Source organism: Elephas maximus, chromosome 12, assembly GCF_024166365.1.
Source record: "Elephas maximus indicus isolate mEleMax1 chromosome 12, mEleMax1 primary haplotype, whole genome shotgun sequence".
Lineage (NCBI taxonomy): Eukaryota > Metazoa > Chordata > Mammalia > Proboscidea > Elephantidae > Elephas > Elephas maximus.
In genome coordinates, this window is record NC_064830.1 from 103,128,142 (window position 1) to 103,152,205 (window position 24,064).

General features: G+C 51.4%; 2 protein-coding genes across 11 annotated transcripts; one reads left to right on the top strand and one right to left on the bottom strand.

Annotated features, from left to right (window-relative positions):
• Nucleotides 1-186: 186 nt before the first annotated feature.
• Nucleotides 187-11,859, top strand: SUMF2 (sulfatase modifying factor 2). 6 transcript variants are annotated; one of them, XM_049905098.1, is made up of 10 exons: nucleotides 187-476; nucleotides 1,824-1,980; nucleotides 5,054-5,168; nucleotides 5,596-5,640; nucleotides 6,473-6,526; nucleotides 6,679-6,775; nucleotides 7,786-7,841; nucleotides 10,195-10,279; nucleotides 10,453-10,597; nucleotides 11,775-11,859. In XM_049905098.1, exons 1-10 carry the CDS (start codon nucleotides 245-247, stop codon nucleotides 11,857-11,859), a joined length of 1,071 nt encoding a protein of 356 aa, XP_049761055.1. In that variant the 5' UTR covers nucleotides 187-244. The 6 variants fall into 6 exon arrangements, with proteins under 6 accessions (XP_049761055.1, XP_049761056.1, XP_049761054.1 ...); XM_049905101.1 differs by lacking the exon at nucleotides 6,679-6,775 and adding an exon at nucleotides 968-1,225 and having other exon boundaries at nucleotides 228-299; nucleotides 6,473-6,623; XM_049905099.1 differs by lacking the exon at nucleotides 6,473-6,526.
• A 935-nt stretch (nucleotides 11,860-12,794) lies between these two features.
• PHKG1 (phosphorylase kinase catalytic subunit gamma 1) lies at nucleotides 12,795-23,668 on the bottom strand. Of its 5 annotated transcripts, XM_049905096.1 has the most exons (10): nucleotides 23,345-23,666; nucleotides 20,103-20,218; nucleotides 18,897-19,075; nucleotides 18,446-18,500; nucleotides 15,425-15,490; nucleotides 14,967-15,130; nucleotides 14,556-14,646; nucleotides 13,796-13,949; nucleotides 13,580-13,705; nucleotides 12,795-13,037 (listed from the first exon to the last, which is right to left on the bottom strand). In XM_049905096.1, the coding sequence occupies exons 1-10, from the start codon at nucleotides 23,432-23,434 to the stop codon at nucleotides 12,795-12,797; spliced, it is 1,284 nt and encodes a 427-aa protein (XP_049761053.1). In that variant the 5' UTR covers nucleotides 23,435-23,666. The 5 variants fall into 5 exon arrangements, with proteins under 5 accessions (XP_049761053.1, XP_049761051.1, XP_049761052.1 ...); XM_049905094.1 differs by having other exon boundaries at nucleotides 13,580-13,949; nucleotides 23,345-23,668; XM_049905095.1 differs by lacking the exons at nucleotides 18,446-18,500; nucleotides 18,897-19,075; nucleotides 20,103-20,218; nucleotides 23,345-23,666 and having other exon boundaries at nucleotides 15,425-15,981.
• Nucleotides 23,669-24,064: the final 396 nt, after the last annotated feature.

The following is a 24,064-nucleotide window of genomic DNA, read 5'->3' on the forward strand; positions in this document are numbered from 1 at the left end:
GGTTCACATGGTCACAGGCAATGAGGGAAAGGGCTCCTAGAACTGCAGATGCTCACGTACCACCAACGTTTTTAGTCACCTGGTCCCAGGAACCTCTGCGGTGAACAAGTTCTGAACGCCCGGCAACGCTAAGGGGGGCATTGCGCACGCGCGCGCGGGGCTCGTCGCGGCGTGCGGGGCGGGGCCACGTGCCGGTCGTCGGCTGTGTGACCTGCCGGTTGTGCTTCCGGGGTCGCGTGCCAGCATGGGCTCTTCGCTGCCTCTGCTGTCGCTGCTGTTGGTCCCGTGGCTCGAGCCAGGTCAGTGCGCTGACCAGGCCGCCTCCCGCGGGCCCACTGGTCCCAGGAGGCGCCCGGGAAGGCGTGGGGCGCTCGGCCCTGGAGGGGAAAGAGGCCGCGGTCCCTTGCCCGGGCTTGGAGCGGCCGGAGAGCCCCTGAGCGGCGGCCAGCTTGGGGAGGTGGTTAACAGCCTTCGCGGTACCGCACTTTTCTTTTTTATTTTGGAGACTTTTGAACATAAAAAAACTAAAAGAAGAACATAACGATTCTCCCTCCAGCCTCCCCTCCCGCAGCACACCCATGGCCCACTTGTCACCCTTGCTATGTGTGGCCAGTACAGTGTGTCGGCGTCCCTCCGCCTTACCTCCTCCCCGGGATCGTTCTGAAGTGAACCCTGGCATCATGTCGTTTTACTCGTAAACAATCAGCTTGAATAGCTACAAGACAAAGACTTGGAGAACAATTACCTTTTTCCCGCTTAAAATATTCACAGAATTTCTTCATATTAAACATCCAGTCAGGGTTCAAATTTCCCCCATTATCTCATGCATATTTTAAAATCTTAGTTGTTAAGTCAGAATGAAAATAAAGTCCGTACATTGTATTGGTTATGCTTTTTTTTCATCTTTTGAGAGTCCTCCTGTGGCTCTCTCTTTTTTTTTTTTTTCCTTGCAATTTGTTTGTTGAAGGAACAAGGTTGAGTGTGTCAGAAATGAGAGGAGATGAGGGCCAAAGACACCCTGAGAAACATCAAAGACCTGGACTGCCTTTGAGGAACTTACAGAACTTAAACATGCCTGCATGGAACCACAGCACCATAAAGCCGTGCTCATACATGAGAAGAAGTGTGGCATGTTGGAAAAAGTACTGAACTGGAAGTAGACTTGGATGTAGTCTTGGCTCCCTCTAACTAGTCGTTTTCCTTTCTGGGCCTTCATTTCTTCCTGGTAAATGAGGTGGTTGATTCTTTTAATTCTATGATTCTCTGAGGCAAAAGAGCAAGTGTAAAGGAGCTCATTCAATTATTTAATAATGATTGCTGTGCACTTGTGCTAGGCGCTAGGGATACACCCAAAATGTCGTCCGTGCTTTTGTTCTGGGGCATATAATGGTGAGAATCATTAGAAATTGGTAGGAATTCAACAAGTGGAGAGGAAGAGATGGAGAAACAGAACCAGCTAGATGTGTTTCAGGGTACAACGTCTAGATTTACTTTGCTGGGATAAAAGCTGGTGTAGAGAAATACAGAGGTAAGGAAATGGAATTACCTTTTGGTGGAAACCTGCCACGTGTCATGCTGTTAATTCATTTAACCACCATGAGGTAGTTAGATGTTACCTTCGTTTTATAAATGAAGAAATTGAAACTCAGGTGAAATAATTTGCCTGAGTTCATCCAGCAAATCAAGTGGCATTTAATCAGAATTTAAAACCAGATTTTTAAGCCTCCATTTTTGTTTTTTCATTATACCATTATGAGTGTTTCATGTACACGTTGCCACTTGTTTTAGATGCATGCTTGTCTTATGACTCCTTTTTCCTGCAGGAAATGGACAAACTACCGGCGTGGTCCAGCTGCCAGGTGGGAGATTTCAGATGGGAACAGATTCTCCAGATGGCAGAGATGGTGAAGGGCCTGTCCGGGAGGTGACAGTAAAACCCTTTGCCATCGACATATTTCCTGTCACCAACAAAGACTTCAGGTATATCAGATGTTCTTTGAGGAGGAGTAAAGGCTTTTTCTAAACTTCATCCCTGATATCTAACAGGATACTAACTGTTAACACATACCATCGTTAGAATAGTACTGTGGAATAAAGTATTACGTACCTGTTGCAGATGAATCCGAAGCCCAAAGAGGTTTAACTAGCTCAGGGACAGAGCTGCTAGGTCTGGAACTCACATCCCCTCCACTTAGCCCAGTGCATGTTCTACTACACTGGGCACAGCACTAAGAAATATGGGCAAAAAGTCAAACACTCAATAGAAACCGCTTCTGCAAGGGGGAAGGGATTGAAAGAAGGGTCATACTAGCAGAGATCAGGCCGGAGGGACCACTGTGCTTACTGAGGAGTCCCTGAGATTCCTTTTATATTTGTTTAGAGAAATGGCATTATTTTCAGAGGTTCTGGTTCCAGCACCGTTGCTCTCAGCCATGCTGAGCTGTTTTGGTTTCCCCAAGGCCAGCTATTTTGGGGAAGCTAAAGTAAAAAAATGCTCCAGAAGATATCTATAATTTAGCTTCAGATGGTACGGTGGAAAAAGATAGATTGATAGATAGGTAACAGTAAAGCACATGTGGGAAAACAATACATTTGTAGACTTAAAGTTTTTCAAAATAAAAAGTTGAGGGAAAAATTGATTTAGTGGACACAGACTGAAGTTAGTGTGGGGCTTGTTGGTGTAGCTCTCAGGCCCTTTGATCCATTAATTCCACCTCCAGGGATTTGTCTTAGGGAAAGAATGAAGGTTGTCCAAAAACGTTTGGTCATATAAAGGTGATGTAAACAACGTAAATATTTAGCAATTTAAGAATCACCTGAACATGTTGGGTCATTTTAACAGACTACTTAGCACCCATTCAGAATTCTGTTGTTGAGAGAAGAAAATACTCTTCGATGGTTACAAGAGTGGGGAGGGAGGGAGGGAGGGAGTATTCAGTAATCAGTAGACAAGAACTACTTTAGGAGAAGGGAAAGAAAATACAATACAGGAGAGGTTAGCACAACTGGACTAAACCAAAAGCAAAGAAGTTTCCTGAATAAACCGAATGCTTCAAAGGCCAGTGTAGCAGGAGCGGGGGTTTGGGGACCATGGTTTCAGGGGACATCTAGGTCAACTGGCATAATAAAATCTATTAAGGAAAAAAAGATAATATGCATAAAATGCCAACAGTGTCTACTATATAGTAGTTATTCAGCAAGTGTTAATTCTCTTATTTTCTCCCCTTTTGTGAATAAACAAAGCCATTCTTTGTCCAAAAAAAAAAAATTCTATTGTTAAAGAGTTATGTTAAGCAAAAAAAAAAAAGAAGGCTTCAAAACAACAAAGAAGTTACGATCCTGTTTAAATTAGTATATAGAGAGAATGTATATACAGAAAAAAGTAATCTGGAAAGATGTGTTTTTGTAGTTGGTATGCTTTTTTTTTTTTTAAATAATAGATGCTTTTAATTTTTTTCTTTTATCTGTGTTTTTTTTTTTTTTACAGAGCAATGTGTAGTCTTATATATGCTTTCAAAAAGCATTTTTTAAGAAGGAAAGGTATTAAAATTGGAGGGGAAATTACTTCTGAGCAGGCTTGTACCATCATATGATGACAACCAGAAGCAGCTAGCTAGATAGATGAAGAATACACACTGTTTTACATTTCAAATTATGACCTATTATGTGGTGGCCGTATAATGTTACCTCCATTGAGCCCCTGAACTTTGCTTAGAATTCCATGATTTCTTTCTGCTGCTCTGGTGAAAGATTCTCAGACTGTTCAGATGCTCTGGGTTTTGGTAAATAACTGTTGTTACCTCCTTCATTCTCAAAGCCCCTTTGATGGGTAAACAGCATCTTCTCATCTCAGAGGGCTGGAACAAACAGAATTTCTCAGTCAGACTATTAGCCCAAGGACAACCTGTCTTACCCAGGCATTCTGCTTGCTGAAATCTACTAAATGGTACCAGACTATATGAAAATCCATTCTAAAATCTTAGTAAGTCATTCTCTTTAGATTGTGTCTTTCATCCATTAGATGGAGATAATAACACCCGTTCTGCCTGCCTCCCGTGATTGTTGTGAGACAGATATGTGGTGAAGACCTTTCAGAAAGAGGCCCATTCCCTACCCTGAAGTCTCCTGCTCAGGAGCTTTATTCATAATCTCCCCAAACTGGAGATAACCCAGGGTCCTTCAACTGGTGAATGTATACACAAACTGTGGTACCTTTTTATGATGGAATACAACAGAGCAGTAAAGAGGTACAGACTACTGATACAGGGAACAACATGGATGAACCGTGAATCATTATGCTGAGGGAAAGTAGCCAGTTTCAAAAGGCTACATATTGTATGGTTCAATGTATATGGTATTCTGGAAAAGGCAAAACTATAAGGGCAGAAAAGTCTGTCAGGAGCAGGGAGCTTCTGAGGTGACAGAATGCTTCTGTATCTTGATTGTGGTAGTGACTGTGCTTTGTTAAAACTCGTAGAACTGTACACTAAAAAGTTAATTTTACTGTATGTGAATTACGTCTTTCTTTTTAAGGTAAACAAAAAAATTATTTTTTATTGCTGTAAAACATAGTTGACTAAATATAAATTTGTAACATTGTACTGTGAGGTTTATAACACATGAAAATAAAACGTACAGTTACGGCACAAGATATGGGAGGAAGAAATTGGAAGTATACTGTTGTAAGATTTTCACACTGTTTTGAAGTAATGTAATATTTTAAAAATAAACTGTGATAAATAAAAGTTGTATATTATAAACCCTAGGAAAACCACTAAAAAAATTTTTTTTTAATTATTTTTGCGGCAATATGCACAATCAAAAATACATCCTTTCATGGTTTCTGCATGAACAGCTCAATAACATTGATTATATACTTGTGAAGTACATCTTAATTTAAAAGACAATCTCTTGCTCAGGCTTTCAGATTAATTCCACGGAGCTCGCGACAACTTGGACGTGTAACTTACAGGACAAGAATATATTAGGTTTTCAGGAGTGGGAGGGGGACAGTGACCCTGTCAGCTGAACCAGGTGAAATCTCTCTTCACAGGGTGTTTGTCAGGGCAAACAAGTACCGAACAGAGGCTGAGTCATTTGGGTGGAGCTTTGTCTTTGAAGACTTTGTCTCAGATGAGCTGAGAAAAAAAGCAACCCATCAAATGAAGGTGAGAGAATTTGGGCTTGCTGCTGTGTGGGTGGGAGTGGGACCTGGACAGAGAATCCTGTGGGATACGGGCTCACTGGGGCTGTAGCCCCGAGAGCTAGAGGCTGGGAGGAAGCTAGAGAAACCCACCTCAGAAGAAGAGTCAAATGAACACGCACTCCTGGGAAATTAATCCTGGGCCAGCTGCTGCCTGGAGAGAGCCTCTCATAAAAATCAGATCATACAGGGTTCAGAAGAACTGGCAAGAGATCATCTTGACAAGCCTCCCTCTAATAAGGTGGTGAGATGTCATTCTTTAAAGTTTTCCACACAGCCTCATGTGGACCAGCTGAGTTTCAGCCTGAAGCCTCTGTTCTGCCTCCTGTCTTCTGTTAGGAAGGTGGCCTTGCTGGCACAGAGCCTCTTACATTCAGGCTTCTCTTTTGCAGTCCCTCCTCTGGTGGCTTCCGGTGGAAAAGGCGTTTTGGAGGCAGGTAAGAGTTGGTTTTTGTACCTCATTTTCTACCTTCGTTGATGCTAACTGACTTCCCTAGACCCTTTGCCCACTAGGCAGGTCTTCAGACCAGTTCTGCCCGGTTCCATCTTGGCTGATGAAGCAAAACCCAAAAGGACCCAAGTTTTTAAAATGTGGGTGAAGCGGACTGGGAAAAATCACAGATCAAAGCCTTGCTTAAAACTTAATCTCCCTTTTAGAGTACAAGGGCAATGTGTGCGTTACATAGCAACCAAATCTCTTGACAGAGTTGGAAACAGCAGTGCCCCGCTCAAAGATAGCAGCTGCCCACGCTGCTTTGAATGTATGTCACTCTCCACAGCCCTGGCAGTAATCCAGCCTCCTACGTCAGGCTTGCGAAAGGGCTCACTGTGCCTCTTCCCAGTCTCCCATTCCAGGGTTTCCTCCCATAAGTTTTCCCATTTCACTTACTGTTCTGCTTCACCCAAATTTTAAAAATTTGAGTCTGTTCCAATTTCACTCCATTGGCCATGACTGAACAGGTTGAAGCTGGTTCGAAGCCCTGACACTAGCACTACTGAGTTGAAAAGGATGATGGGGGTGCAGATTTCAGGTGACTAGCCAAGCAATTCTGTTTTCTCTGCCTTAATCCTTCTTTGGCCCCCATTCCGTTTTTTCATTAGTACTCAGGTATAGTCTCTTCCTGGCCCCAGGCCTCTCCTCTCTCACAGGCTCTCTCTTCAGACTCTCTTGCTCCCTCTAGTGGTAAATGCTGAACTAGGCATCTAAGCCTAGCCTTCCTCAAACTTCCATGACCCCAGAAGCATGTCTCACTTCACCCCGGCTATCAGCCTGCAGGTCCCGGCTCTGGCATCCGAGAAAGACTGGAGCTCCCGGTGTTACACGTGAGCTGGAACGATGCCCGTGCCTACTGTGCTTGGCGGGGGAAACGACTGCCCACTGAGGAGGAGTGGGAGTTTGCCGCCCGAGGGGGCCTGAAGGGTATACACGCGCCCAGGCGATTTCCCTTTGTTTTTCTCCCCTTCCTGCTGTGCAGTGGGCGGCTCCAAAGGGGGGGAGGCCGCTGCTCCCTACAACGGTGCTGTGTAAACTGCCTGTGGTGAAGAAATTTCTTCATTTCTTACCCATCTCAGGTTAATACTTATGTAATATTCCATACAGATTAATAACTGGAAAATGGAATGGAAAACCAAACAGAATGCAGACAGGCCCCATTTTTATTGGTGGAGATTCCACAGATACAAATGACATTTCATTAAACGTAGCTGGAATAACAGCATAGAGAAAAAGAAAAGAATTGCCAAAACTACACACATTTTCCCTAGGTATGTAGGTGGTTAATGTAGCAAATTGCTAGTTGCTGTAACTTTTTGTCATAAAAATCATCAATTGAAAAGCCTGTGGAGCACAGTTCTACCGGTGACCCACATGGCGGTTGCCGTGAGTTGAAGTCGACTTGGTGGCAGCTGATTTTGGAGTTCCTGGGTGGTGCAAGTGATTAACACACTCAGTGGCTAACCGAAAGGTTGGAGGTTGGAGTCCACCCAGGGGCACCTCAAAAGAAAGGCTTCGTGATCTACTTCCGGAAAATCAGCCACTGAAAACCCTGTGGAGGACAGTTCTACTCTGACACACATGAGGTCCCTGTGGGTTGGAATCAACTTGACAGCAACTGGCTTTTTTTTAACTAAACAAAATTTATGAGCAAAATAGCAATTCTCCTGTTAAATGCCTCTACCCACTCTGGGTGAACACAGGCATATCGATAGGTGAAGTCTTTAATATGACAAATGAGGGTGCTTCTTGCTTGCTCATTTATCCAGTCAAGGTTCAGTTAACAAGTTCCTCATGCTTGTTATCCATTTCTGTACTGATCTCACTGAGGACCAGAAACAAATAGCTTACAGGCTGGTACTGGTCCAAGAGCCACGTTTAGAATTGCACTGCCCTGGAGCATAGTCAGGGGACCAGAGATGCTGCGTGGAGGGGACGGGTGTGGAGGCACAGCAGGTGGAGGGGGTGGACATGGAAGTACAGGTACATAATCTCACTCTTCCTTTTGGTTTCCTCACTCTTTCTATCCCTCTTCTTCCTTCCCAGTCTTCACCTTTCCCTCCTCCACTGTCTCCTGCTCTCCTTGCAGGTCAGGTTTACCCCTGGGGGAACCGGTTCCAGCCAAACCGCACCAACCTGTGGCAGGTAAGACCTGTGTCCCTTGCTCCTACCCTTTTACCAAACACGGCTTGAGACTTGTCATAGACTAGCATGGTGTCAGGCTGGCATTCAGAGGGATTGGTGTTCCTGCGGAGCTGATGGCTGGTAAAGGCAGAGGACAGTGTAGCTCAGGAGCAAATCACAGCCTGAGGGTGCTGGGCCGGACTTCACAGAGAAGGTGACATTTGAGCTGATTGAATAGGAGTTTGCCATGGGAAATAATTGAGGAAAAGGCACTCCAAGCAGAGAAAACACCGTGTTCTGGCACTGCAGAGAGGCTGGCGTGGAGGGAAACGGGTTGGAGAAGATGAAGTAGGGAGTGGGTTGGGGCCACCTTGTGAAGGACTAGGTGTTTGAGATTTTACCCTGAAGGCAATGGGGGCCGACAGAGGTGTTTTGTTACGTTTCATTGTGGTGAAAATATATATAACAGAGCATTTGCCAGTTCAATAGTTTTTACGTGTGCAACTCAGTGGTATCGATTACACTCACGTTGTTCGACCATCACACTAGCCCTTTCCAAATTATTCCACTGCCATTAACAAGCTCAGTGTCCCCTAAGCAATGACTCTCTCTTTCCTCCTCCTTCCCACCCTTGGCCACCACTGATAAGCTTTAGTCTTGATGCATTTGCCTAGTTCATGTAAGTGAGGTCACACAGTTTACCTCCTGTTGTGACTGACTGACTTCCCTCAGCATAATGTTTTCAAGGTTCTTCCGTGTGATGTTATCAGGATTTCATTTCTCTTCATGACTGAGTAGTAGTCCATTGTATGTATGTGCTCCATTTTGTTTATCCATTTATTCGTTGATGGACATTTCTCTTGTTTCCACTTTTTGGCTATTGTGAATAGTGCTGCAGTGAACATTGGTGTACAGGTTTCTGTTTGCATTCCAGTGGGTTTTTTTTTCCTTAGAGTTTATTTTGTTTCTGTTGAGAATATGCACAGCAAAATGTACACCAGTTCAACCATTTCTACATGCACAACTTAGCAAAGTTAATTACATCTTTCCAGTTGTGCAACCATTCTCAGCCTCCTTTTCTGAGTCATTCCTCCCTCGTTAACATAAATTCACTGCCTCCTAAGGTTCCTATCTAATCTTTCATCAATTTGATCCCTTATTGATAGTTCTTAAAAGAGCATATGCTCAAAGCAGATCTTTTTTTTTTAACTAGTCAAGCTAATCTCTTGTTTGGTTGTAAGAAGACCTCAGGGAATATTTTCGGTTTAAGGTTTAAAGGTTTAACTACTCAGGACAGTAGTTCCAGAGATGTTAGTTTTGTTTGTTGTAAATGGAGAAAAATACCTGCCTCACAGGGTCGTGAGGATTAAATTGAAAGAGGTAAAAGTAACAGACACAGCATAGAATCCAGCAAACAGTGGGTGCTGAGTGAATTATAAACGCTTCAACTCCCCTATGTAAGAGCAGCCTTGAGAATGATGGCAGTTAGCACCCAACGTCAATACTAAGGAACAAGTTGAACAAATTCGTCAGCAAGTATAGGCTCCTTTCCAAGAAGTGTGGTGGTGAAGAGTGGGAGGAGTGGGGCTGTAGCTCAAGTGGGGGCAGAGTCAGGTCTGCTGAGGGCGAGTTCAGCACATCGGTGGCGGCGGAGGGGAAAGTCCGACGGCACAAAGAGAGCGCAGGAGGATGTGGAAGTTCCTGAGGAGGTGGGCGCGGGTGGGCTTGGCACTCAGAGGGCAGCAGGAACAGGAAGAAGGGAGCTTTCTACTTGGAGCGCCTTAGCATGTAGGGCTCAAGACAATGGGAGAAAGTCGCTGATTGTAGGGAGAACAGGAGTGGGATGGGCTTGACATGGACAGTGGGGCAACCACAAACTTCCTGCCCCAGCCAAGTGGTCATGGTGGAGGGCATGACACTGATTGGGGAGCTTGGAGTAGGGCCTCAGGCCACTGTTTCCATGCCCTTTCCCCTATCCCAGATGGCACAGTAAGGTGACCTTGGTATTCCTCTGGGCAAGACGCTCTTTCCCCAATCCCAGATGACACAGTAAGATGACCTTGGTACTCCTCTGTTCAGGACGCCCTTTCCCCCATCCCAGATGACACAGTAAGATGACCTTGGTACTCCTCTGGGCAGGACGCCCTTTCCCCTAACCCAGATGACACAATAAGATGACTTTGGTATTCCTCTGGGTAGGAAGCCCTTTCCCCCATCCCAGATGACACAGTAAGATGACCTTGGTATTCCTCTGGGCAGGTGCCCTTTCCCCCATCCCAGATGACAGTATGATGACCTTGGTATTCCTCTGGGCAGGAAGGAACTTGCCTTGGGACAGGATGGTGTGTCTTTTAACCCGAATTTTTTCCTACAGGGGAAGTTTCCCAAAGATGACAGGGCTGAGGATGGCTTCCATGGGGTCTCCCCAGTGAACGCTTTCCCCCCACAGAATAACTATGGTAAGATGTCTCATTGGGTTGTCAGCCTTACCAGATTGGTTGATGGGAATCACTCAGCCTGACAGACGAGGTGGAGGGAAACAGCCAGCCCCACTGCTACCCTGGGCCTGTGATGGGTAGGAGGGTGCGTCTGGTCTCCCCTGCCTGTGACCCCCCCGCCTGCTGGGCTGCAGGGCTCTACGACCTCATGGGCAACGTGTGGGAGTGGACAGCATCACCGTACCAGCCTGCCAGCCAGGACATGCGCGTCCTTCGGGGGGCATCCTGGATTGACACGGCCGACGGCTCTGCCAATCACCGTGCCCGAGTCACCACCAGGTGAGGGGCCCTGGAACCATAGTGCAGTGGTGGGGGGCCTGAGGCCTGGAGGGAAGAGTCTGGGTCCTGGGCTCCCGAGCAGGTAGGTGCTGGAGCTGGTGTTTGTATTTCTGTGATGAGTAAAAGGGCCCAAGGACATTGACAGTTTCCTGCTGGCTCTCAGTGTTTTCACCAAGGGGGCTTTGTGTGTCCCTCACCTTCGTTGTGTGGGTTTCTCGTCTTGTCCTCAAAGTGAGGTGGGCAGAGAGGGCTTTGGAAAGGCCACATCCAGAGGTCAGCCAGTGGTCATGGACTCTTCACACTGGTGGGCGCAGGAAAAGCTATTTTCTAAACCACTTAGTTTTACAAACAAGGAACAGTGGGCTCCCAGAGGCCCTGAGACCTGCTCATTTCTGAGGGGTGGTGGAACCGCATGGCCGGGTCCCAGTCTCCAGACTGCCCTCTCAAATGCTTTCTACTTTGTTCGCCAATAGAGCTAATCCAGTCGCTTTCTCTGCAACTCTCTCCACCCTGGATCCCAGCAGGACTGCAGAGAGCCCACTTGTCTGGTGGTCCTCAGGGTGTCAGGGTCACAGAAGTCCCTGTGACGTGTAGGCCCCTGGCTTTTCCTCGCCTCCTTTTCCGTAAGAAAGTACTGGCCTAGAGGCCCGGAAACTGGGTTTCCCACTGATTCCATTCCGCCACTGAATCAGCAGTTGGCTGAAAGCAAGACACCGAAGTCTCTCTTAGTCTCTGATTCTGGGTCTGCAAAATGAGGGACAGTGCTGTCTTCCAGAGCAGTTGGGAAATGGCATATGAAAAAATAAGTGTACAAGTTATTTGAAAAGTACAACGCATGCATTAGTGCTGTGGCAGTTTTCTGTGGTAGTTTTTAGGCTAAGTTATTCTGCGTTACTCACAGTAGAAGTTATTGTCGTGGTCTTTCCTGCCTCCACTGCAGTCTCTTAGGACCACTCTCACCCTCCTCCAACCTGTCCCAGGCCCCCTCTCTCCCCTCAGCCCTTTTCCCCCAGGAGTGGCAGGTGCTCAGGGCCAGGGCCACCCTCACGCCGGGGCCACCCCAGTCCTGAGGCATGCTGGCCACAGCAGGCCTTGGGGGTTTGGGAAAGGAAGCTGGGTCAGGCCCAGGCTCCTTTCTCAACAAATATCCATCCTCTCTCCCCCTCTCTGGTGGCAGGATGGGCAACACCCCAGATTCAGCCTCAGACAACCTAGGCTTCCGCTGTGCTTCCAGTGCAGGCCGCCCGCGTGGGGAGCTGTGAGCACTTTGCAGACAAGGAGAAAGGTTTCCCATGGGCCCCGTACCATTCCAGCCAGGCCTCAACAGAGGACACTGCAACTTCAGCTTCACCAACAGCCTCCTTCCCCTCCCCCATCCCGTGGTGGCAGGAGTCTCTCACCAGGCTGGAGGGGGCCCTGATCCTGAAGAGGCCCAACTCAGTGGTGGTGGCTGGGAGCTGGGTGTTGCTCATAGAAGTATCAACCAGTCGGGCCAGTACTGGAACGGTTGGAGCCAAGTGCTTGAATGGTAGTTTAAACCTTCTAAATCTGTTCTCTCCCCTTTCCCTAAGTATCTGGCTCAGGGATCCGACAGAGTTTCCTCAAGGACGAATTCTCCAGGTTCTCTTTGTTTTCCCAGCAAACAGCTTTAGGAGGAAAATGCTTCCTTTCTTTGCCTCATCCCTTGTTTCATGCTCCTCTGAAGGGACTAAACTTATCTGTTATGTAAAGTGCAGTAAAACATAATGCCCGTCGGAAGACCGTGGGTGCTGGGGAGCATATAGGCGTCAGGAAGTCAGTAACACTTCAGAAAGACAAACCAGAAGCCTCCCGTCTAGTGTTGATGGCGTGAGCACTTCTATGGCCTCTGAAGCCATGTGACTGGAGAGTAACCTGCTCCCATGGTACCACTGCACACGGTGAGGTCAGTAAACTGCCCTGACTGTATGTCTCAGACTGTTCTCTTTTATCTTCCCCACTGGGACCCCAAGGGCAGAAGGCCTCCCAGAAACAGAACGTGGCCCAGCTGGGAGGTGGGGAAGCGGGCGGCCCCTCCCAACCCCCGGCCTGGCCCAGCCTGCGTCTGTCTGTGTGCTGGGAGCACGCTGCTCCCCACCCCCGTGCAGAGGCTTCTAGGGGACAGGGAGCCCCAACTTTGGGGGCCCCTGTGCCGCTGCCCCCACTGCCCCGGTGCCCCTCAGTAGTCCTCCACCAGGGAGAGCAGCACGGCCTTGGGGGTGTTCTCAAAGAGCGCAGCGCGGTTCTGCTGCTGCCCCTTCTTCACCCAGTGGCCGTACATGCGGAAGGCGCAGGCATCAATGAGGCGGCGCAGCGGCCGCAGTGCATATGGGTTGCGGAGCACGATTTCCCGAGTCACAGGTTTGACGCGGCGGTACTGGTAGTAGATCCGCACCGAGGCCAGCACCGTCAGCGCGATCACCTGCGGGGGCCAAGGCCAGCACCGTCAGCGCAATCACCTACAGGGGCCGAGGCCAGCACTGTCAGCGCAATCACCTGTGGGGGCCGAGGCCAGCACCGTCAGCGTGATCACCTGTGGGGGCCAAGGCCAGCACCGTCAGTGCGATCACCTGCGGGGACCAAGGCCAGCACCGTCCGTCAGCGTGATCACCTGCAGGGGCTGAGGCCAGCACCCTCAGCGTGATCACCTGAGAAGGCTGAGGCCAGCACTGTCAGCATGATCACCTGCAGGGGCCGTGGCTGAGACCCCAGCTGCCAGCGTCCTCCGGTGCTGGAGGTCCTGGGTTAGTGTGCTGTGGAGCCCACGTGGCCCCCGTCCCCACCCCCCAGCATCTGACAGAGGGGAGCCACGGTGCCCACCCCTGTGTCCCGTGAAGTCAGAAGGAAGCTGGGTGGGTGCGAGGGGGGGCCGGGTGCCCCAGAAACCCTGGCTGAGCGTAAGGAGCAGCCCTGGGAAGGGGAGGCCTTCCTCAGGAGCCAGCAGCAGCTGCCTGGCCCGCGTACCTTGAACTTTCCCCGGGGGCTGAAGTGACGCACTTCTTCCACCACGTACTGCTGGAAGAAGGGGTGTGCCAAGGCCTCTTCGACTGTGCAGCGGCCTTGGGGGCTCACCACCAAGAAGCGGGAAATCTGAGGACAAGGGAGGGGAACAGAGAACAGTGAGACGGGCTCTCCAGCGTGGCAGAGGGCGCGCCCTCCCCGAGCCCGGAAGCCCCTCACCAGGTCTTTGACGGTGTCGGAGTGGTCGTCCCATTCAGGCGAGCCAAACTGGTAGCTGCCGCTCATAATCATCCTCAGCATCAGCATCTGCTTCCGGTGCCAGAAGGGCGGGGAGCCAGCCAGCAGGGTGTACATGATGACGCCGGTGCTCCACCTGGGGCACGAGGGGCCGTCACCTAGCGTGGGGGGCAGCTGCTCCACCTGGGGCACGAGGGGCCGTCACCTAGCATGGGGGGGCAGCTGCTCCACCTGGGGCACGAGGGGCCGTCACCTGGCGTGGGGGGGCAGCTGCTCCACCTGGGGCACGAGGGGCCGTCACCTAGCGTGGGGGGCAGCTGCTCCACCTGGGGCACGAGGGGCCGTCACCTAGCATGGGGGGGCAGCTGCTCCACCTGGGGCACGAGGGGCCGTCACCTGGCGTGGGGGGGCAGCTGCTCCACCTGGGGCACGAGGGGCCGTCACCTAGCATGGGGGGGCAGCTGCTCCACCTGGGGCACGAGGGGCCGTCACCTGGCGTGGGGGGCAGCTGCTCCACCTGGGGCACGAGGGGCCGTCACCTAGCGTGGGGGGGGCAGCTGCTCCAGCTGGGGCACGAGGGGCCGTCACCTAGCGTGGGGGGCAGCTGCTCCAGCTGGGGCACGAGGGGCCGTCACCTAGCGTGGGGGGCAGCTGCTCCAGCTGAGGCACGAGGGGCTGTCACCTAGCATGGGGGGCAGCTGCCACCCAGTGCCCAGCACGGTGGGCTCCCCCAGACACTCACATGTCCACCTCCTTCCCATAGCCCGGGTGGTTGTCGTTCATGGAGCACTCGATGATCTCGGGGGCCAGGTAGCTGGGGGTCCCACAGATCTCTGCAGGCACAGTTGCCGCCAGGGTGGGTCAGCAGGCAGGATGTGGACGAGGTAGGTCCAGAGGAACAATGAAGGGGGGGCAGAAATGGTGCTGAGACCAGGGCTTGCCTAACCGTGGGCCAAGGACAGGGGCCTCAGGGGCCACCAGCTTGGGGACCATTGTTCCCTGGTCACTTGCTGCCTTCCTGGCCTGGCACTGGGGCTGTGGGAGGGGACTGGCCTAATGCGGAAGAAGAGTTGGGAGAAACCCAGGCAAATTCTGCTCCTGGGAGAGCTGAGGGAGCCCCAAGCCTGGCACGGGCCCCGCACCATTCTCAGACCTCGCAGCCTCTCTCCCGGCTCCAGCTGGCAGGAGAAGCCGAAGTCTGTCAGCTTGATGTTCATGTTGTCGTCCAAGAGGATGTTCTCGGGCTTCAGGTCCCGGTGCACGATGTTGAGCTTATGCAGGGTGCAGATCACCTCCAGCAGGGCCCGCATGATCTTCCTGGATAGGACACACAGGTGATGCTGACAGCAGGTAAGGACCCAAGTCCCGCCCAGCCCAACTGTGAGTGAGGGTGACAGCAGGCGGGAGGACTCAAGTACCCGCCCGGCTCAACTGTGAGTGAGGGGGAATCCTGGACAGGCTGGGGCCCTGACAACTGTGCCAAGGAGCAAGGGAGGCCACAAAAGGCAGCGGCACAGGTCCCCAGCCCAACAGGCGTGCCCTGTGTCTCCGTGCTTGCAGCACTCGGGCTCCAAAGGGCAGGAGGAGAGCGAGGGCTGGATGCACACTCACCTGGTTTCCTTCTCGCTCAGGGTCACTTTCTCGGTGAGATAGTCAAAGAGCTCCCCTCGCTTCATCCTGTGGGGATGAAGGATGTGTAGCTGGATTGGCCCCAAGACCACCCCCCTCCTTACCCAGTCCTCAGAGACTGCTCCCACAATACCCCCAGAGGCAAAGTGGGCTGCTCCCAGGACCCAGGCCTGGGATGAGGACCCAGGGAAGGGAACCGGCAGGTTGTCTGGGAAGCCTGGAAGACAGGAAGGGAGGCTGGGAGGCAGGCTGTGCACCGGGGAGGGGTCCCACCATCTGGGAGTGACGTCATGTACTGGAATCTCTCGAGGCCAAAATCGTGGCTGGGGCTGGGGTGTTCTCCCAGGGCAGAAGGAGAGGCGTCTCCTGATTGCCCCAGGGAACAAGTGGAAGGTCCCAGCATTCAGCGTCAGAGGAGAGGTTGCTACTCTAGGTAGGGGTAAGAATTGCGGTTCAGTCTCCTTACCTCTTGGGATGATGCAGAGAGAGGTCTTGGTACAGCAGTCTAGTTTTACCCTGGAGGGCTTCTGGGGCAGCATTAAAAATAGGTTCCCCAAGTAACACTTCCAAAGGTTAGAGACATTTGAGCTGGCCCCAGGGCCACCTGCCTGCACAGGACAGTCCACGGAGCAGAGTTGGGACAGTGGCTGTGGTCAGGTCCTAGGAACGTCTTTCTTGGTTAAACAGGGAAGGGTACATCCTGCGCTCTCCCACCCCCCACCCCTGGGAAAGAAGTGGAGTTCCTAGGACAAAAGGGGGAAAATGGTTAAACGCTCAGCTGCTGTAACCAAAAGGTCGCTGGTTCGAACCCAGCACCTGCATGAGAGAAAAGACCTGGTAATCTGCTCCCGTAATGATTACAGTCTAGGAAACCCAATGGGGCATTTCTACTTTATCATATAGGGTCACTATGAGTCGGAATGGACTCGATGCTACACAACAACACCAGAAGAACTTGCTGGTAGCGGCAGCAGGATAAAGATTTACCTGTGAATACGGGCACGTGAGCAAGCTCCTGCATTTCTTGAAACTGACAGTTTAATTGCACACACATGCAAAGTTAAATTGTGTCTTAAAGTAAAAATAAAAAATCTTTCACGTATTCCGTAGAGCTAGAATTTGAAATATTACAATACAAAACCTACTTGAGTGATTTTCTCAAGTAAAACCAGCCCCTAAATTAATTGCTGTGTGTTAGTTGCTGTAAAGTCAATTCTGACTCATGGTGACCCCATGTGTTACAGAGTGGAACTGTTCCATAGGGTTTTCTTGGCTGTAATCTTCACGGAAGCAGATTGCCAGGCCTGTCTTCCACAGCACGACTGGGTGGGTTTGAACCGACAACCTTTAGGTTAGCAGCTGAGCACAAGCTGTTATGTGTGGAGAAATCAAGACATCCCTACACCAGGGATTCGCGTTCTGTAGCAAGGACACAGTGGAGCGGAGGGAACCGGGGGCTGGAGCGTTCCCTCAACTGGGCACCTTTTCTAAGTGTGGGTATAGTTATGTTGTTTTCATTTGATGTTTGGAACCTGGCCAGCTGGGCAGAGTGGTTGGTATCCCTGTTCCTTTCTTGAGAAAACAGGCTGTCCCGAGACAGGACGGACCCCATTGCACCAGCACTGTTGGTGCAGAAGCAGGGGTTGCTGATGGTGATGATGTCAGCATCATCTTTGAACCTCACCCTAAATGCAACCTCCACCCCCCTCCCTGGCCTGAGACCCTATCTGAGCAGTAGCCTGTTTCCCAGTTGGACACCAGTGGCCTCCCTCTGCCCACTCTGGCCTCCCCAGTCAGCGTGAGCCTTTCCACATGTACGTCAGATCCTAGCTCCTTCCTGTCCTTGGCCTTCCAGTGGGCTCCCACAGTCTCATGGCTGACGTGTCCCACAGAACCTGGTCTTTGGAACTAATCAACCTGGCGTCCTACCACTCACCACAAGCCCTCCACTCCCACACCCGGGCTGCCTTGCCAGTCATGGAACGTGCTAAGCCCAGGGCATGGCTCTTCCCTCCACCTGGAGGCTCTTTGCTCTGATCCCGCCTCACTTCATGTTCTGCTCAGGTCACCTCCCTGGAGCGCCTTCGGACCACTCCATCTAAAGTGGCTCCTGTCACTCTGGCCTTGTTCTGCTTTCTGTACATGGGCACAGTATGTAGAGATACTACAGCTTGTTTGTTGTCAGTTCACTTTCAGTGAAATGACGACAGGAAGTCAGGGGCGTTGTCTGTCTTGTTCATTGCTGTATCATCAGTCCCTAGAATAATTACTGAATGATCCACCATCGTTATTGTCATTGTCAGCTGCTGTTGACTTGGCCCTGACACATGGCGACCCCATGCACAGTGTAACAAAACGCTGCCCTGTCCTGTGCTGTCCCCATGATCAGTTGTAGATCAGACCATTGTGACCCATAGGATTTTTGATGGCTGATTTTTGGAAGTAGATTGCCAGGTCTTTTTTCCTAGTTTGTCTTAGTCTGGAAGCGCCACTGAAACCTGTTCAGCGTCATAGCAACACACAGACCTCCACTGATGGATGTTGGTGTCTGCACACGAGGTACGACGGCCAGGAATCGAACTCGGGTCTCTGACAGGGAGGGTGAGAATTCTGCCACTGAACAACCAATGCTTCATGCCTTGTCATTGTAAATGACCCTTAGCGTTTTCCACATACCAGTCACTGTACCAAGCTTTTTACATATAATATCAAACTTAAACCTCACAATAGCCCCTATGGTCAGTCCTATTATTGCCCCCGTAATACAGATGAGAAAACTGATATTCAGAGGAATCATTCCAGTCTGTAAATGGTGGACCCAGGTTCCAAACTGGGCAGCCTGACCCTGGGCTGATCTGCCTAAAGTGTTCTCTGTCCTATCTGGTGTCCTCAGTGGAGGGTTTCTGGAAAGCATGGATTTTGGAAAGCACTCGCGGGGGGACCATGCTCGGAGGTTCTCTGGTGGGCCCCAGGATGTGGCTGGCTCCAGGGCTGGGTACTTACAGGTCAAACACCAAGAAGAAGAAAGTGTTGGTCTCATAAGTGTCCTTCAGCTGGACTGAAAGGGAAATGGCTGGATAGTCTCAGGCCGCAGAGCAGGCCAGGCAGGGACTTCGGACACTCAGGGGCAAGGGAATTAGGCTGACGTGGGCTGACTTCAAAATCTGGGGGTGGGGTGGCAAGATGGTGCTCAAAGGATGTCCAGCAGAGGAATGGGCAGCCCAGGACCTCAGACCCCCATTCCTGCCTCCCCACCGCTGCGTGGAACCCCTTCTGTCCCCACAGCAGTAAGGGTGGAGCAGGACTCTCCAGCCTCAGGGTGCTGGGGTGGGTGGGCCCTCAGCATGCAGGAGCCACTCTGGTGGGTTAAGCTGCACTGTGGGGCCGTGCTACCACGGGTGATGGGGCAGAGTCGTGGCAGAGCGCCCCTGCTGAGCTTCACGCCCTCACTCACTGATGTTGGGGTGTCCCGAGACCTTGCGCAGGATGTCCACCTCCTTCAGCGTGGCCTCTCGTAGTTCCTGGACCTCCTGGGGGCTGAAGCTGCCTCCACCGGTGATGTCAATGATCTTCACGGCATACTCCTGGCACGTGGGTTTATGGATGCAGCGCCTGACAACACTGCTCACGCCCCTGGGGCACAGAGACCAGAGGGTGAGGCCACAGCAGTGATTTCCATTGCCCCAACTCTGATCAGCGCGGGGCCAGCCTGCCCGGCTTGGAACCCAGGTGCAGCATTTACAGGCTGGATGATTCCTTTGAGTGTCAGCTTTTGGGAGTGGTGGGATGAAGAAGGAGTCTCTGGGTGGCGTGAGTGGTTAACACACTTAGGTGCTAACCAAAAGGTTGGAGGCTCAAGTCCACGCAGAGGTGCCTTGGAAGAAGGCCTGGTGATCTACATCCAAAAGATTAGCCGTTGAAAACCTTATGGAGCACAGTTCTACTCTGACATACATGGGGTTACCGTGAGTCAGAATCAACTGCACGGCAACTGGTGCTTTTCACCAGGAATGAAGAAACAGGCACAGAGGGCGATTTTCCAGAGCTGGTGAGTCAGGCCGCTTGACTCTTAGTGCAGTGCTCCTCCTCCCCAAGAAGCTGTAACCTTCCCTCTGACTGCTGACCCTGTCCCTGACCCCATGCTGGGTGCGGGTGAGTGTGTCAGCAGCGACTGGGAGCTCTTTGCTGGGAGCAGTCTCTGGTCAAGGAACGCTGCTGTCGCCGGCTGCCATCGGGTGGGCCCCTGACTCACGGCAACCCCATGCACAGTGGGATCGGACTGCTGTTATTCACAGTGTTTTCATCGGCTGATTTCAGAAGTGGATCACCAGGCCTTCCTTCCTAGTCTGAGTCCGGAAGCATCATAGCAACACACAAGCCTCTGCTGATGAACAGGTGGTAGCTATACATGAGGTGCATCAGCCAGGAATTGAACCTGGGTACCCCACATGAAAGGCGAGGATTCTGCCACTGAACCACCAGTGCCCCCTCAGAGGGCTCTTATTACCCCCCTCTGCCCCCCATCTTTCCTGTGTCTGGAGGGCAGGGCTTCCAAACTGAGGGGTTCTCTGAGTGATTCCACTTTGGGGCAGAGATGGGCCCGAGCCTACTGGAGCTGGGCCGGAACTTTGCAGGGTGGTTGGCGGCGGGCTTGCCTCACCTGCCCAGGATCTCCTTGGGCTCATAGTTCTCGTAGAAGCCCTGTGTGGAGTAGGAGTCTGGCAGGGCCTCGTCCCGCGTCATACTCAGCTCCTCAGGGGGCAACTCTGACGGGCTCTGTGAGGGGAACAGAAGGAAGCCGTCAGCCGTCCTGTCCAGGGGATGGGCTCCGTGGAGGATACAGCCATTCCTGACTCCTCTCCGCCTCCACAAACAGGGCTGGCCTGGAGAGAAAAGTCAGCTGACTTGGCCTCACATGCCTTCTGCCTCAGGGGTGACACCCCAGGGGTGACGGTCCTCCCTCCTCCTCTGCTTGTCTCACCCTGATCCCTGGAGCTTTCCAAAGAGCTTGCCTGTTTCCTCCTGCTGGCTGTAAACTCTCGTGACCCCCGGTGACCATGTGGCTCCCCCGAAGTCCTGTTCTCCCTGGGAGCTGCTGCTTCCCCAGGTCAGGGTGGCCCAGGCCAGTCCCAAGGCAGAGAACAGGCCCGGAGTTTAGCTCTGACAGGCGATACCCCCTTGGGTTTTTTTTTTTTTAACCATTAGGGGAAAACAATGCAGGTTAAAATAAACAGTAAGTAAGCCCATAGGAATCCCCCCAGGTTCTCAAAAGCTTCTATCTTTCAGTCTTCAACACATTTTTACCCCAGCCCCGGCTACAACTGTTCATAAAAAAAAAAAAAAAAAAAAAAAGTTTTTTTTTTTATATAGAGCCATATATCATACAAAATCACTTGAGAAGTCATGGAGCCAGGTGGTAAGTGTACAGCCATGTGCTTCTTGATATACGTTTTCTTAATGTTACTGTTTTTGTTGAGAATATACACAGCAAAACATACCTCAATTCACCAGTTTCTACATGTACGGTTCAGTGGCACTGAGTACATTCTTTGAGTTGCGCAACCGTTCTCACCCTTCCTTTCTGAGTTGTTCCTCTCCCATTCGTATAAACTCACTGCCCCCTAGTTTCCTATCTTTTGAGTTGCTTTTGTCAATTTGATTCCATATAAATAGATCTTAAAAGAGCATAATACTCCAGGCAGATACTTTTTACTAGTTAAGCTGAACAGTTGTTTTGGGAAGACTTTAGGGGATATTTTTACCCCCTTGGGAACCCTGGTGGCGTAGTGGTTAAGTGCTACGGCTGCTAACCAAAGGGTCGGCAGTTCGAATCCACCAGGTGCTCCTTGGAACTCTGTGGGGCAGTTCTAGTCTTTCCTTTAGGGTTGCTATGAGTTGGAATCGACTCGACGGCACTGGGTTTGGGTTTTTTTTTTTCTTTTTTTGGTTTTAGAAAGCACAGAGAAACTGCAGAGGACAATTCAGAGTGCTAGTTCCTATCTGAGAAGACAGTGCTGGCCCTGCTTGTCCTGGCTACTCTCTGTACTTGTGAAAAGGTTGAGAAGGTTCACAGTACATCTTCTTAATATGTTGTTCCTTTAGTTGGAGGTTCGAGCCTACCCAGAGGTGTCTCTGAAGAAAGGCCTGGCAATCTCCTTCTGAAAAATCAGTCATTGAAAACAATGTCACTGATCATTATGTCTAGAAACTCTTGAATGGGAGTGGGTTTTCCCGTGCATATTTTCACCAAAAATAAAATATCAATAGGAAAAAAAAAAGGAAAAGAAACCCCTGTGAAGCACAGTTCTCTGATACACATGGGTTTGCCATGTGTAGGAATCAACTCGATGGCAGCCAGTCTGGATTTTGATCTCTCCCACAGTCTAACTGCTCTGCCTCGAACACATGCTCCTTCCGGGACACACTTCCTGCCCTCGGCCCCACTGCTCCGTCCTTAGCCATTCTGCACGTCGCCGGGCCATTTGGAATCACTTGTTCATTTGTTCGTTCTTTCTTGGGCCAGCAGACACTGTACACCTGCTGTCTGCCTGGCCCCATGCCGGATGCTCTGAGGGACACAGGGCTGAACGGTGAGTCCTGGGCCCAGGCTCCATGTCAGCTTTGTCAGGAGTTCATCTCATCTCCCGTTAGCCTGTGATCTCCCTCAGGGCGGCTTGGTCACCTCTGCCCCCCTGTGCCCAGTGGGGGCGTATAGAAGGTACTGCTCCCTAGGCGTGTGTCCACTGTTCAGTGTCCCTTGGTCCAGGGTCCTCCGGCAGAGTGCCCTTCGTCCTACCTAACTGGCCAGTGAGCCATCGGCAGTGCAGGGCTTGCCACAGTTTGGGGCAGTGCAGGCTCTGGTACTCAGGCCTGGACACAGAAGGGCTAAGGCAGCCAGCCTTGCTTTAGGAACAAGGAGGCCACCAGGGAACTGGACTCTTGCCTCAGATGCAAGGCTTAGAAATGGAGAGAACTGACTAAATGGGCAGCTCCTGTCCAGAGGCGAGATGAGAAGACATAAGGTACAGGAGCTGGTTGAATGGACATAGGAAATCTGGGGTGGAAAGGAAGAGTGTGGTGACACGTTATAGGGATAGCAACTAGGGTCACTTAACAACGTATAAATTTTTGTATGAAAAACTAGCTTGAGCTGTAAACTTTCACTTAAAACCCACTGCCGTCGAGTCGATTCCGACTCATAGCAACCCTATAGGGCAGAGTAGAACTACCCCATAGAGTTTCCAAGGAGCGCCTGGCGGATTCAAACTGCTGACCTTTTAGTTAGCAGCTGTAGCACTTAACCACTACGCCATCAGGGTTTCCGACTTTCACTTAAAGCACAATAAAAAAAAAAAAAAGAAGAAATGGAGAGAACCATTTACTGACAGGATTGGGGGCAGGTAGGAAAACAGGTGCAAGTTGCCCCTCAGTGGGGCCAAAGCTGCCTCTCGCCCACTTCCACCTGCCCCTCCCAGGCCTCTAGAGGGCTGGCTGCCCAAGGGACCATTTTGCTGACCAGCCAAATGGTGCCCCTGCTGCCTCAGGATCAGGCTGGTTGTTCTGTTCCAGGAAGCCTGGTGTCCCCGTTGCTGAGTGCCTGGTTTCCAAAGAAGGTTTAGAATAACAACAGCGGCCTCTGCCAGCAGCGGGCGCCAGGGCTGCTCTGGGCCCACTCCACCCTGCTGCAGCCCCGACTCAGCCCCGGAGGGTCGCCGCACAAACAAGCCCGTATCCTGACGAGTGCTTTAAGCCCCTAGATGGGCTCCTGTGGCCCCACTCCACCATCTTTCCAGCCTGGGCAGCCCCGGGTCCCTCCTGCCTTTGGAGAGGAAGCTGTTTGGGCTCTCCTGGTGACCTCCCTTGCCCCGGCCCTTTGTGGGCAGAGGATGTATTGGGACTCACCTCAGAATGCCCTTCAGGGGCTCCGGAACGACCACCATGAGTGAGCTCTGGCTGCACCAGTTCTCCCGGGACAGGGGAGGTGTTTATCATAACCCATCCCCCTGCTCTGGAGCCTGACTTGAGGCCAACTCTGTGCCTGTCCACTGCCCCCACCTGCACCCCCAAGCGTTTCCCAGAACCCGTTTGGAGAGGGTCTCCAAATGGGAAGAGGTAGCCTGTTCTTTTTTGGAACGTAACTTCCCTCCCCAAACTCGGAGAGTTGGAAAACACAGCTGCAGGGACCCATTTCCTGTAGAAACACACCCTCCTCCCAAGAGAGGAGGTGGACAGGTGCCAGGAGACAGGCGGGAGAGGGAGAGGTCCATCTTGTCATTTGCCGGTGATCCCTGGCCTTCCACAGGGAGGGGAAGAGGGTCTCAGGGTCAGGGGTTTCCGTCCTCTCCCTGTCACCTCTCCCTCTCCCGCCTGTCTCCTGGCACCTGTCCATCACTGGCCTGGCTACTCACCCGTTAGGTCCTCGCAGGCCCCTGAGGGAACTTGAATCCCAAAGAGCCCCTGGGGGAGAGAGGACAACACAGCCTGGAGCCGTGTGCGGAGCAGACACTTGTGGCCAGAGCGGGAGATCTTGCAGTCTTCAGGCTCTGCTACTTGATGACCGGAGGCTCATGTGCCAAAAATAAATCAAAACCACAAGCCTGGGATGCAGGCCAAGTCTCGTCA